Source organism: Numenius arquata, chromosome 16, assembly GCF_964106895.1.
Source record: "Numenius arquata chromosome 16, bNumArq3.hap1.1, whole genome shotgun sequence".
In the NCBI taxonomy this organism is placed as follows: domain Eukaryota; kingdom Metazoa; phylum Chordata; class Aves; order Charadriiformes; family Scolopacidae; genus Numenius; species Numenius arquata.
Window position 1 is genome coordinate 7,676,033 of NC_133591.1, and position 14,283 is coordinate 7,690,315.

Below are 14,283 nucleotides of genomic sequence, written 5' to 3' on the forward strand. Positions count from 1 at the left end.
TAATCCCATTTCAGAAAACCTTGCCTAGCGCTGTAATTTCCATTGACTCTAACATGTATAGAATTGATGCAACTTTGATTTTCACCATTACCCATATCAAAGTATTTTATTACACTGTCACTGCAATAGATTACACAGCATTAAACTTTGCCATTGCAGGGATGAGGGGTGGTGGTGTCTTTTTTCTTGTCTTGTTTATGGTTTGCTATACCTACAAAATATTTAGTTATGGTTTGAATTATGACATGCCTTATTAAATATTCAGGTTTTTTAATCTTTTGCTTACGGGACAGAAGAAAAGCTGGACTTTAAGATACAGATGATTCCTCTGCACATTTTTGGGAGGTGGGGAGATTGATAGCTAGAGGGAGAAATGAATCTTTCCTGTGAGTTGGCACATTATTTGAAATCATGTTTAATTATAAAGTTTCATTAAAAATCTTTTGCTTAAAATTTTAGAAGCCTAATAAGATTTCCATTAATTTAAACATATCACTATTCCCACAACGGCCCAAATGCTTTCTTTTTCCTCTTTCATCCATGGTTAAATATGTAAATAAAATGTCTAAAGTCATTCTTCAAAGAAGACAAAAGAAAAAAGAGCTGAGGGAAAAGACAGCCATAAAATTCCTCCCAATTCTCCATAACATTTGCCAGAGGGGGGCCAACTCCTAGCCAGGGCCTAGCAGCAGGGGTGCCTGGCTGCTCCATAGAATCACACATCTCAAATCCCACACACAGGAGAAAAAAAATAAAATAAAATATCTTTTCAGCTGGAGCCATCAAAAGGCTCTTTTCATTTATTAGTTACAGAGGTATCTTCCAGTTGCTTATTTCTCAGCGCTCTCATTTTTCTATAATAATGTCCTGTTTGTTAGTTTCACTGACTCAAGCTCGTTGAATGGGAGATACCCCTAGATAGCTCTTTAAAAATATAGAAAGTAAAATAAATGTTCTAAAGCGGGATGCATTGGCTAAAATAATGGCTAGAAAAACAAGGCTAATTTAAATTGGCACATAAAGATCAATTAAGAGAGACACAACTGCAAAGGTTGAGAGTTCCCCCTGTATTTTTCCCCTCTCACTATCATTTGTATTCTTTTTGCCTCTTACGAGAAAAAGGTTGCTATCAATGTTATAGAAGAAAACAGGTCGTGTTTTATTTCAGGTATTTTTTCTAGATTAATGTGAATGGTGATATAATATGCTTTTCAAAAATACTTGTTGAAAAAAACCAAAACAACCAAGCTTCCAAACAATCAAGTTGAACAAAACAAATATTGAATATGTTCATCTTACGTATCATTTAAATTCTACTTTTTATTATTATTTAAATTCTACTTTTCAAAGTAGAATTTACTTGTCCCTTGTAAAAGCTTTCCCCATGCTTCCATACTACCCCCAGCTGAGCTCTCTAGAAGAGGAATCAGGATGCATATAAATACTAAGAAAACAGGCTTAGATTAATGAAGAATGGAAATGCCCCAACACTCACTCTCTGTCACACAGCCATACACAGAGACACACTAAAATAAATAAAACTTTTTTTGCACATAACACTGCCTGCTTTTGTAACATTCCCTAAGGAATCTAAAAATGCCCAAGGAAAGGTCAGCCCCTAAGACCAATACTTCATAAGTTTAATCTCCTTGGTCCACTGAAAAGCCACAAAAAGGAGGACTACTGTTTTTAAACATTTTTATGATGGCTTTTACTTCTAGGCAAAAACTAGCCACATCTTCAGAGTTTTCAAAGACAAGCATTAGCCCTGTTTTGTTGTCCTTGCTTGGATCCATTTCACCCTTATCACAATTGAGGAAGCCAACAGTTTCCTTTCTAGAGCCTGGTGGGGTATTAACTCTGACCCTGCGGGATTTGGTAGTTTCCAGGAGAATCCGTGTTCATTTCGATAAGAAACAGGCACTAATGGAGAGGAGCACGGTTTGTGTGGGCGAGCATGAATGAAGAGAAAGAGAGATTTTCCTTCTTCATTAATATGTTCGCTAAAACTAAGCTCAAAGGAAGAGAAAAAAAAAAAAAAGAGAGCTAATCTTTTGACTTCTGATCACAGTGCTCCTTCTTGGTCTGTAAAATTGTGAGTTATGGTTTGGCTTGGGATTTAACTTCCTCCTTCTAGCTCTGATAGACCAATAAGCAAAATAAACCTCAAAGCTTAACTTAAAAAGTAAACACAACTCACTTCAAAATGATCTCCGTCTCCAGAATCTGTAAGTATCTTTTCTATAGTGGATGAAGTCACTTTCCCAAGGGTATGTCTCTAGTCTTCCTAAGGATTCTTATTTAAAAAAAAAAGGGGGGGGATAAAAAAAAAAAAAAGGAAAAAAAAAGCGCAAGCTACTTTTCAAGTGATGCCATATTGTGATTAAAAACATAATCAGGTACTTTTTCAGCAATCCTGCCTGTCCTGTTCATTTAGGAATTCGAGACAAAGCACGACATTTGAAAACAGCTGAGATTCCGTCCTGAAAGCAACCATATTTTATGACCCTGGCAGCGAAGAGTTTATAGCACTCGCCATAAAATGCATCCTCCTCCCCACATCCTCCCTGCTAAAGCATTGCCCCCCCCTCCAATAAAGGCAGGCAAGGAGGCACCACCTTCAACCCTCTTATTAGGAGACACGAAGTCTGCAGCACTCGCTCTCCCTGGCTTCCTACCTGAGCGAGGGAGGTGAGGCTGACGCCTTCTAGAGAAAAGATCTTGTTAAACTTTCAAGGGAGGGCAACGGGAGGGAAAGGAGAAAGGAAGGAAAGAAAGACAGAAGGAGAGAGAAACAAACGGGGCTTTTTCTAATCTGTGCTGATCAAGGAAAACCTGTAGGGGTCCTTAAGGAGGTTTCAAGGCGTTCCGAGTGATTGGAAAGTAATCACCGTGTCAGCTTCACCTTTCTCATGCAAAGTGGATGTCGTATGCGAGGCGGATCCTGCACAGGTTTTGTTGGTTTTTTTTGTTTTTTATTTTATCCTTGGACTCAACCGCCCCCTAAAAGCCCCAGCTGCTCCAGCCCTAGGAGTTCCTGCTGATGCGGGGGGAGCAGAGCCGGCACAGAGACAACACGCACGCGGGAGCCAGCCCTGCTCTGCAAAGCGCAGCAGAGCCGACCTATTGCAAACCCAGACCAGAGGGCGGCGAGAAGGGGCGGTGGGGGGGGGGGAGAGGCGAGCGATTTTTCAGGCCCCCTTCTTCAATGGCTTAGATATTTCCTCCTCCTCCTCCTTTATTCTACACTCGGATAAACCAGTCCCCACCTCTCGGCAAGAAACTACGGAGCTGTGACCCGTTCTAGGAAGAGGAAAATCCCTGGAGAAAGCCGCTGCACCAAAAAGCCGCCCGGGACATGTGCAAGTTGGAGCAGTGATCGCCCGGATCTGCCCAGACCCAAACCGCTCCGGCACCGCTCTGCCCGCGCTGCGAGCGAGCAGCAGCGGGGAGGAGGAAGAGGAGGAGGAAGGGTGGTGGAAAGACGGAACGCAAAAGTGGAAGCCCGGGGAAGAGAAAGTTGCCGGGCTCGCCGCAGTAAGTTTGGCGCATCTGTGGATTGGGGGTACTTTTTCTTTTCCTGCCTTTTTGCGAAGTTGCCTGCCCGCCACCCTGCACAGCCGGCGGGGCCGATGCTGAGCGGCCCGGGCGATGCTGACCTGTGTGCCGCCGTCCCTCGCCGCCCAGCTCCCTCGCCGAGGTCGGGGGCGATGCTGTCCCAGACAGGAGCCGTGCGGGCACTGAAGTGACCGCCGCCTCCCCCCGGCTCCCCGCCCCGCACGCCGCCAGCGCCGGCGGGAGGGAGGGAGGGAGCCGCGCTCCGGCCCCGTGCCTGGCCGCCTGCGCCGCCGCCGCGATGGGGCCAGCGGCGAGGAACTTCGTCCGGACGCTCCTGCTGCTCTGCTGGCTGACCTGCTTCTGCGCGGGGATAAGCTCCATAGACATTGACCGCCCCGGTGACGGGAGGTGCCAGCCGATAGAAATCCCCATGTGCAAGGATATAGGGTACAACATGACGAGGATGCCGAACCTGATGGGACATGAAAACCAAAGGGAAGCTGCCATTCAGCTGCACGAGTTTGCCCCCTTGGTGGAGTACGGTTGCCACAGTCATCTGAAATTTTTCCTCTGCTCCCTTTATGCCCCTATGTGCACAGAACAGGTTTCTACACCGATCCCAGCCTGCAGAGTTATGTGTGAGCAGGCGAGGCTGAAATGCTCTCCCATTATGGAGCAGTTCAATTTTAAATGGCCAGACTCCTTAGACTGCAGCAAACTGCCCAACAAGAATGACCCCAATTACCTGTGCATGGAAGCCCCCAACAATGGATCAGATGAGCCACCCAGAGGATCCAGCATGCTGCCACCCATGTTTCGTCCACAGCGGCCCAGCAGTGGCCACGATCTGCAGCAGCATAAGGACAGCCTCAGCAGAACCTCCTGTGAAAATCCTGGCAAGTTCCACCATGTGGAGAAGAGTGCTTCCTGCGCACCACTCTGCACTCCAGGGGTTGATGTTTACTGGAGCAAGGATGACAAACAATTTGCTGTCATTTGGATTGCCATCTGGTCCATTCTGTGCTTCTTCTCCAGTGCTTTTACTGTACTCACTTTTCTGATAGATCCTCAGCGTTTCAAGTACCCTGAGAGGCCCATTATCTTCCTCTCAATGTGCTACTGTGTCTACTCAGTGGGGTACATTATTCGCCTCTTTTCAGGTGCTGAAAGTATTGCCTGTGATAGGGACAGCGGCCAACTCTATGTCATCCAGGAAGGACTGGAGAGCACTGGCTGCACCATTGTGTTCCTGGTTCTGTATTACTTTGGTATGGCAAGTTCCTTGTGGTGGGTAATCTTGACTTTAACTTGGTTTCTGGCAGCTGGGAAAAAATGGGGGCATGAAGCAATTGAAGCAAACAGTAGCTACTTTCATTTGGCAGCATGGGCCATTCCAGCTGTGAAGACCATAATGATCCTAGTTATGAGAAGGGTGGCTGGAGATGAGCTGACAGGGTTGTGCTATGTTGGAAGCATGGATGTGAATGCCTTGACGGGGTTTGTACTCATTCCTTTGGCCTGTTACCTAATCATTGGCACTTCTTTTATTCTTTCTGGTTTTGTGGCCCTTTTCCATATCAGGAGGGTGATGAAAACAGGTGGAGAAAATACTGACAAGTTGGAGAAACTTATGGTCAGGATTGGTGTCTTCTCGGTCTTGTATACAGTGCCTGCAACTTGTGTGATAGCTTGCTATTTTTATGAAAGACTTAATATGGATTATTGGAAAATTGTGGCAACTCAACAGAAATGCAAGATGAACAATCAGACTAAAAATTTAGACTGCATGATGAATAACTCTATTCCAGCAGTAGAAATTTTTATGGTAAAAATCTTTATGTTATTAGTTGTGGGCATTACTAGTGGTATGTGGATCTGGACTTCCAAGACACTTCAGTCCTGGCAAAATGTTTGTAGTCGAAGATTAAAGAAGAGAAGTAGGAGAAAACCTGCAAGTGTTATTACAAGTAGCGGAATCTACAAAAAACCTCAACATCCACAGAAAACTCACCTTGCAAAATATGAATCGACGCTACAACCACCCACTTGTGTGTGACCAGGTTTTAGAAAAGCCAGTATCTCACCTTACAGACTTAAAAATGTCCACAGTAGCAGTCAGAAATTAAAAAATAAATGGTGCTGTTTTTTGTCAGAGAACAGTTTAATATCTCAAGGCAAAAAATGTATCTCGCTGAATTCAGGACCTGGTGAAAAACTGAAGGTAAATGTACTTACGGAAAGGTTTTCAGTGAAAGAAATATTGTGAACTAAAACAGTCTCTTCTGTTACTAATTTGTAGTTAAGTACTTCATCCAGCCCCCAGATTTTATTTCTTTTTTTTCTTTTTTTTTTTTTTTTTAAATCCCAACGCCCTATTTAACGTTTTCATGTAGCTGAGCTGGATTTCCTACAAGTTTCTGAGTAACGAGGTATAGTCAAGTTTTATGGAGCAATGACTTTATTTTAAAAGTGCCCAAGTGAGCACTGTCTCCTTAGGGAAACTAAGGTCGCAAAGAGGCCTATCCTCAGTAAGTACGCTATCTGTGAAAGCAACTCACGTGCTAACATTTAAAAAAAAAAAAAAAGAAAAATCCTTTACAGCTCATCTCAGCCTAGTGGGTTTTGGAGTGCCTAAAAATAGGTTCAGTCTATAACGCTCACCAATATTCTTTCACTAAAAGAGAAACTTCCTGCACCAGACACAAACTTTGTGAATAAGAATAATGTGCAATACATTTTTTTTTCTTACCATGACATGAAAAGAGAAACAAGTATTTTGCTGTACATAAAGACAACAAAAGAAATCTCTTAACAAAAGAACTAAGAGGTCTAGTCCTCAGAAACCCTTTAGTGTTACATTTTGTGGCTTTTTAATGGAAATCAAGCCAATGTTATACACGTTTGGACTGATTTGTGCAAAAAAAAAAAAGGGGGGGGATCAATTCAAAGAGACCCAAAGGGCTTATTGACTCTTTCTATTGTTAAACAAATTCTCACTATGAATAGATCAAGAAGCACTAGATTCTGCAAAGGGAAGCTTTGTATAGAGTGATGCTCTTTACTGTGCTGGGGGTGCACAGTTTTGTGCTGTATATATTTGTAATATACAATTATTTTTCATGCTCCACTATTTTATTAAAAATAAAATATGTTCTTTAGTTTGATAATTTTTTGTGTTCTAAACTTTGATGTGCTTTGTGGTTAATAAACTTGTTTTCTCAATTATTTGATAAAAGCACACTTTGAATATAATAGTTGTTATACTTGCCTGCAAGTATAAGCAGATAGAACAATAATTTACTCAAAAGAAATTGCAAGTTGGAGTTAAATAAATGAATTTCAGAGTTCTATCTTTCTGTGCACCTCTGCAACTTAGAAAACTGAATGGGAAGAAGCTTTAGTGATGTAAAAAAGCTGCAGTGATGTAGAGTAGTACCATGTTTACAAAGCACTGAGATTACAACAATGATCCTTGGTTAACACCCCTTTAAAATTTGCATAGGGTAGGTTCAGCATGTTAAAGATAGCTGGCTCACTTCAGCGCAGTTTAAATACAATTCAGTCTCTACTCTTCTGGGATTTTTTTTTTCCCTTCTAACATTACTGAAACTATCACTACTATTTGGGAAAAGACTTCTGGAAGACCAGGAGAAAGAAGAGGGGAAATGTAAATACAGAATTTGAATACTACTTTAGGAAAGCTATCTGATACAGTTAAAATTGTAAATATATTTTCAAAAAGTTTTTAGTGGAGCGTGATTTTGTATGAACCTGAAGTTTTCCATGCAGTTGACTAACAGGCTGTGTGATCACCTGGTGCGATAGTAATATAACCTCACTTTCTCACACAGGCTGTTCTAGAAAACCCTTTATCAGGTATCTCATCATAGAAAGAAGAGAAGTTTTAATGGACTTGGTAGAGCGAGGATCCCTGTGACAGTCAGCATGTGGCTAGGAACTTTATAACAAAAGGATCTTTTTTAGTGGTCTGATTTTCAATTTATCTGTGCAGTGCTACAGATGAATTTTTCTCTTGTAGTATTTTTAAATGTTTCTAGCAATGACTAGGAACTTACATGACAAAAATGATGTTGCAGGTATTATTGTTAATCTTTATGTCTAAAACGTGCATATGCAAAGCAGCTTTCAATATAAAATTTATCTTTTGGGGGAAGAGGAAATATGTTTTTCCTTCTTTGTGCCTACGTGCCACTGTTTGGTACGCAGCTTTTAGATGCCCTGGAAGTTAATCCTGCTGGAGCCAAAGTAGGACATTGCACTAAACAAATCCACTTCTGAAACTCCTGAATTAATGCCTTTGCATCTGTATATGTTCTAGTTAAGATCAATTACGTTAGATCCCAAGAAATACAAAGTTTTTAAATAATCTGTGTATGACAAATCACTACAGGAATCCTTCAAATATCTGTTTTGTTATTATGCTTGTCACCTTGCCAGTAATGTATCTGCTTCACACAAATTTCATCTCTGACATGAAGGTTAGTGCTGGTTTTACTAGACACAGATTTGTTTGGAGAATGGTTTCAGGCTTCACTCTAAAATACATTAGCCACTGAAATAAACATCTCACTATTTTTGTAGAATATAGAAAATGATTTGCTTTCATTGTTGATCTTGTATTTTTAGTCTGCTACTAGGATTCTGGAAGAGAAAAAAAAATTAAGAAAGATGTTCAGCAGTGGCTGAATTCCTGCTGCCATTCTGAGTTTAATCAGTTGTCAGCTTAGGCCCTTCATTGTCACCAGAGCAGAACTGCAAGTTCTCCTGTGAAAATGCCAAATATGAGTGCTTGGCTAGATGCATCATGTTACAAATAGATTCTTGCTAAACTGTAAACTAATAATTCAGGGTTTTTTTCAGCTTTTCAGTTATTCAGGAATTTTAAAATTTCTTTTACAAAATCTAGCAAACCAGATTCTTCAAGTATATAATGAGGCTGATTTCATTGCATCAGTTTAATATTAGAAGTTGAGTCCCTACTGAAGGAATTGGAAGCTTACAACTATTAAGGGAAAGTGTTATACTTATTTTCACAACAATTCAGTTAATTAATATAAGATTATTAATAATTTAACAGAGAGCTTTATTCTTCTTGTAGAAGTCTGCACATTAGTTAAATGATGATGATAATAATAATACCAAAAAGTCTTTAAGAAAATATCACAGAAATATTACACAATATTAAACTTTACTTTTCACAGTAATTTTATATTTTAGCAAAGTCATGTTTGTATTTTTATTTGTTGAATTTCATAGGATTTTTTTCTAAGTACTGTCAAGGTCTATTGAGTATTTCTTGTCAGTAGACTTTTAAGAAAAGTATCTATATGTGGATATATTAACAATTGAGTCACTCCACAGCAAACTTGTTGAGGAAGGAATGCAAGTCCAGAATGTCGTTCTGGAAAGGATATTTTATTACAGTACAGTGGCATTTATCAGATAAAAATATCTCAAAAAAATAATCATTCTGTAGTATATACATACACTGTAAATCAAGAATAAGATGTTTGCCACAGACTGGTGTACGAGCGCTCCGTTCTCTCCCATCGGAGCTGTAGATTACCCATAGGGTAGAAATTGTCTCAAACTGTGTAAATTGTGACAATGCAGATTATGTCTCGACATTCAGGTAGAGATTCATATGTTAGGGCCAGGTAGAAGAAAGGCAGAAAGTTCCTCTTTTTTGGCAAGGGTAGCTGGGTAGAGTACTTCTGTGTACTAAGGAGAGATTAATGAGGTAAGAGTATGAGATCAGCAGGGAAAAAAATGGGATTCAGAAAAAAACCCCACAGAATTCTATTTACAATCATATGAGTCTTGTTTCTCAGTGAAATGCCAATGCTTCTTATAAACAAATAAAATTAAGCTCAGTAGTTTCAAGGTTTTGTTTTAGGTATGACGTATTAGGACACTTTGAACAGTACAGTGCAAGCGCCATGGCTGAAAGGATGTGAGGAGCTCAGTCAAGGAATGTTCAGATCTCTTATCAGATTTTTCCCAAAGTAGCGTTTCATATGTATGTTATTATGAAGCCATTATTCACATATGGCTGTCATCCCATGGCTTCAAACTATATGAAAAGCCCAGTAACAACAACGTCTGTAACACACACCCTTCTTATTCTAACACTTAAAATCCATGGCTTCAAGGGGATAGTTCTGTAATGATGGGATATTATGTGCTCAGGTGGTCTTTTGATGACAGGTGGTCTCCAACAACAGATGGCCTCAAAGGAGGAACTTCAGTGCATTTTAGTTTAAAACATCTACACATTTCTTTAAAAAAAAAATGAAATGTTATCCTTGTGTAATGTTCTTAAGTATTTTAGACAGAGTAGCCAAGTTATTAACACTGACAGATGATAAATCAGGGCATCCTTTAAAAGGTGGGTGATGGTGATTATGTGGTCTTGGAGCTTGCTTTGATCAGAAGTGACAGGCCTGTAAGGTCTGTGCCACTCAATCCCCCCTGAAGGGAGATCAGCACCTGTTTGCACTTTGAGGCTCCTCTACCTCCCACTGCCTTCCAGCACTATTTCATCTTTTTTAACACACTTGATGTTGATTGGCTTTAAGCAAAGTCATTATTCATTTACAAAACACTCCCTGATGGAGCTTACTTAAAATTGCATTTCAGTAGCAGTGTTTGTGCTGTTACAGTTAAGGTCGCATCAATATTCCCATTACAATAGCTTTCTTTTCAGTGAGATGCAAGTTAAAATCAGCCTGGGTGCTAATATTAACCTGGTTTCTTTTTTTTTTTTTTTTTTGTGTCCAAACAATAGTATGTATCGCCCAAGTTCAGCTTGAGCTTTCTGTATCTTTACACGTTTATCCAGAAGAGACATAGGATCAGGTTTGTGAAACGAACAGGTCCTGGTTTGATAGATCAGATTTTAGCTTAATAAATACTGTTCCAAATAGCTTTGTCTTACTTGTGAAATCTAATGGATATTTCTAGAAAATAGCACAAAATAAAACTTTGGCTTCATGAAGGACCATATGACAAATCACAGAAATGAGTCTCCGCTGATTATTTAGTGTTGTATATGCAGGACTTTGGTGTGGACTTGCCAATCTAGATGCAAATGCACACTGCAGTCAGCGGGATCTCATTAGTTAATTCTAGTGTGTCTGAGAACAGATGTGGTTTGTGCCTGTCTGGTTTGGGAGCCCGATTCTGCTTTTCCTGTAGTAGCAAAGTTAAAGCTTTAGGGAGTTGTACATCAAAGGCAGGACTGAGTGATCATTGTGTATATTTGTAAGGCATTGTTTAAAAAGGAATTCCTTCAATTTGTTGTCACTGGTTTCTTCCTTCTGTTCTTCAAGATCTCCTCATAGATCTGCTCCACTGAAATCAATGGGTGTCCAACTAATTTCAGTGTATGCTTTGAACCAAACTTCCTATCTCAGGGAAAACATGCGCTACATGAAAAGTCATTATTTTAAACTTTTTTTTTCCACATCAGAGCGTTTTTTTTAAAGTCTTGATATAACATAAATTCATGATATGGAAAAAAAAAACAGTGAGTGAAATTATTTCAGTTATATTTTCAAAATGTGCTACTATGTTAGAATGGACAAAATATAGTACGTTGCAAACCAAGTGTCATTTCAAAATGAAATTCAGAAATACTGGGTGTTGATAATGTTGGAATGGAGTGGAAATTTATTTTTTTTTCTTTTAAAGTTTATTTAGCCTTTTTGAGAACAGTGCATTTATATTTATTGCAGAATGCTCAATATTAACAGATCTGCATTTCCCGCTGGCAGGGTACCCCATCAAAAATTCTTCAGCCAATTTACATCTTTGTTCATGAGTCTACCATTTCCAAGGGGCTCAGACCTACAGCATCCATGGGAGCTAATGATGAACCGCAACATTTTGAGTTGAGCCCACAATGTGCTCCTTGTTTCCTCCTTTCTTCACTGATCAGCACTTCTGTTCCCCTTCCCCTCTCTTCCACTGCTGATCAGTCTTTCATCATCTGCATGTGACTTGCTTCTCTTACCCTCCTCTCAAGTGATCCCATCCTTTTAGTCTCTAATCTGCCCACACACAGCTTTCTGTGGTACTGGCCAGTAGCTATGACTGCTTTGAGCTTTTTTGTTCAACATAAACGAAAAGATATTTCAAAACTTGTGTTTTATCTTTCTTTTTGGATAAGGACTGTGATAAGAAACAGAGGTTCAAAGTTCTGAGCTACCAAAGGTGCTGATGAACACAGGAGACTGTCAAGAAGAGACTGCCAGTTCTGAGCAGGTGCCTTAAACTTGAAAATGTTCTTTTGTTGAAGACAAGCATTGTTTGGTTCTGTCCTGTATATTTGTTATTTTATATATCCTTTATCTGAGACTAATATGTATCTGTGTGAAATAATAAACAGGAAAGGGAGAAAGAACATTTGATCAACTGATAAAACAGGAAAAAAAATCCACCTTGTACTCAAAAGCTTTTAGCCTGAGGAGAGGTTTGTATGCCTCAAAGCTTGGAAGTTTTTCCCATTTATACCCAACTGGTCTAATAGAAACATTCCATCTGCCTTCAGCCTGTCTTTCTCATATCCTTAGTTCCTCACAGCTATAGTAATGCTACACTTAGAACTGCATTACAAATAGCAATAATGAGACTGGTTTTGACCTTCATTGTTCTTTGAACAAATGTTAAAACTGGACTATGATCACTACAATAATTTGATAACATTAGAAGCCATGGTATTAAATTCTAGACCTTTGATATTCTTTAAGTTATACCATTTTTATTCTTTTTAAGATTTTAGTCAGTCCAGTCAAAATATTTTTATTTCATATTGTCAGCATTTTGTCACGTAAATTGATTTTTAAACAAAGGACAGATTTCTACTGAGGTTTTAGGCTTTTTAATTACTGTAGGTGTTGAGTTCTTTTGAATCCTGTCATCTTTCTTCTTTTTTAAATTACATAAAAGAACCTTTTTTGTTCTTTAGGATACTGATTTTAGTAATGAGGTATGACAGTTTCCCTAGACTTCTCATCCTTTCACATCAAACTCAATGCAGCCTTTTAGTTTCTTCAATGAGCCTTTCGTGTTTGACATAAGACACGTTGGTAACATTTTCATAAGTTATTCATTGACAATTAGTAGAGAATAAAAACCAAGCTACATGTCTACATATTATTTTTATGCTAACATAACTTGATAAATTTGAAACCAAATAGAAAAAAACTTAAGTTGATGCAGTTCCCAGTGTGGGCATGGCGATAAGTATAAAGGCAACTTTAAGGGCAGAGCACTGGACCAAGTAGAGTAAATCTGAACTGTGGGGTTTGGAAGATCAAGTCTCACTTCAGATGGTTTTGAGTTTGCAAATCTGTTTAGTTGTTTTTCGTAATTTCCCTCAGAAGTTTTGGCAATTGAATTGAAGCATAATGTGAGGACCATAAGCATAATGCGAGGACCATAAGCATAATGCAATAGTACCATTCTTCTGTATCCTTATGGCAATGTAAGGTAATAGATGCTGCCCGTTTATGGAACAGCACTACTGCTGAGTTTGGATTTTTATTCACAAACACAGCTCCCAGATTATCTAAGCTTTATGCCTTCTTTATGATAGCGGCAAAGTTACTTTGCACAAGAGTAGCTGTCATGGTTAAGAAGGGACAGACAAAACCCTTTTCCTACAACTTAAAGTCAGCTCAAGCTAGTGTTCTTTGGGGGCTATCTAAAATCTAGCTTGCCCTTTCCTCTGTGCCCTTTTGTACCTTGTTCAGTTCAGCTCTGAATTCCAGGTGGCATGGGACAGACCAGTGGATATATTTTGTTAGTTCTGGGCCCATCAGAACCAAAGGATGATCAGAAAATTTAAATAGCAAGGATGAGTTTGTGTTTTGGCTGACTTCCAGCTTAGCTAGTCTGGAGCAGTACTGGAGTGCTTGAAATCTTTGCTGAGACACGTGTCCAAAACTTCTGTAGTGTATTTTGCCACTTATAACGCCATCCACAGATAGTGCAAACTATACTGCTCTACACAGCATTTGGGAAGTGTCTTACAAAGAAGTAGCTACAATCCTGGGTAGTATTTTTATGCTTTGTTTCGGTCTTGCTGCTGAGATAGGAACAAATTTTATGTTTCTTTTCACACTCAGTAATAGGTCTTCAGGAACCTCCTTTGTATACCTAACAGGAAAAACCGTGTGCAACAGAATTCTGAATCATCTTGAATGCTGTAGGGTTGTCTTTGATAGCGAATTTCACAATAAGATAAATATTGGCTGAGTGTATCTATATGGAGTGAGTAGAAACTTTGCAAATTGTGAGTTCCTCCAAAAAAGAAATGAGAAAATTGAGCATAGGTAGTAAATAGGCTAAAGATACTGAGAACAGAACCATGGGAGAGGAGGAAGAAAGACACAAACTGCCTCAAGGGACTTGTCATTATGTAAGTCCTAAAGCTAGAGATACACAAACTCAACTGCTTATTCTTTGCACATTAATATAATTTGGTTCCCAGTAGGTTTGGTTTCCATCATACTGCTCTGACCCACTAGTCTCCTCACAGATACAGAAATGACATTCACAGATTTTGATTCCATGATTCCCTGGTTATCATGTATAACTGTAGCAATCTTTACAGTGGAATCTGATTATCTAATTTTATGCACAGTATTTTACACAATTAGAAAGAGAGAGTATTACAGTGTTACATCTTTTGATAAACTG

At 39.4% G+C, this 14,283-nt stretch overlaps 1 protein-coding gene across 1 annotated transcript; it reads left to right on the plus strand.

Moving 5' to 3' along the window:
- Positions 1 to 3,856: 3,856 nt before the first annotated feature.
- FZD10 (frizzled class receptor 10) lies at positions 3,857 to 5,614 on the plus strand. The gene has a single exon (XM_074159374.1). It carries the CDS (start codon positions 3,857 to 3,859, stop codon positions 5,612 to 5,614), a length of 1,758 nt encoding a protein of 585 aa, XP_074015475.1.
- Positions 5,615 to 14,283: the final 8,669 nt, after the last annotated feature.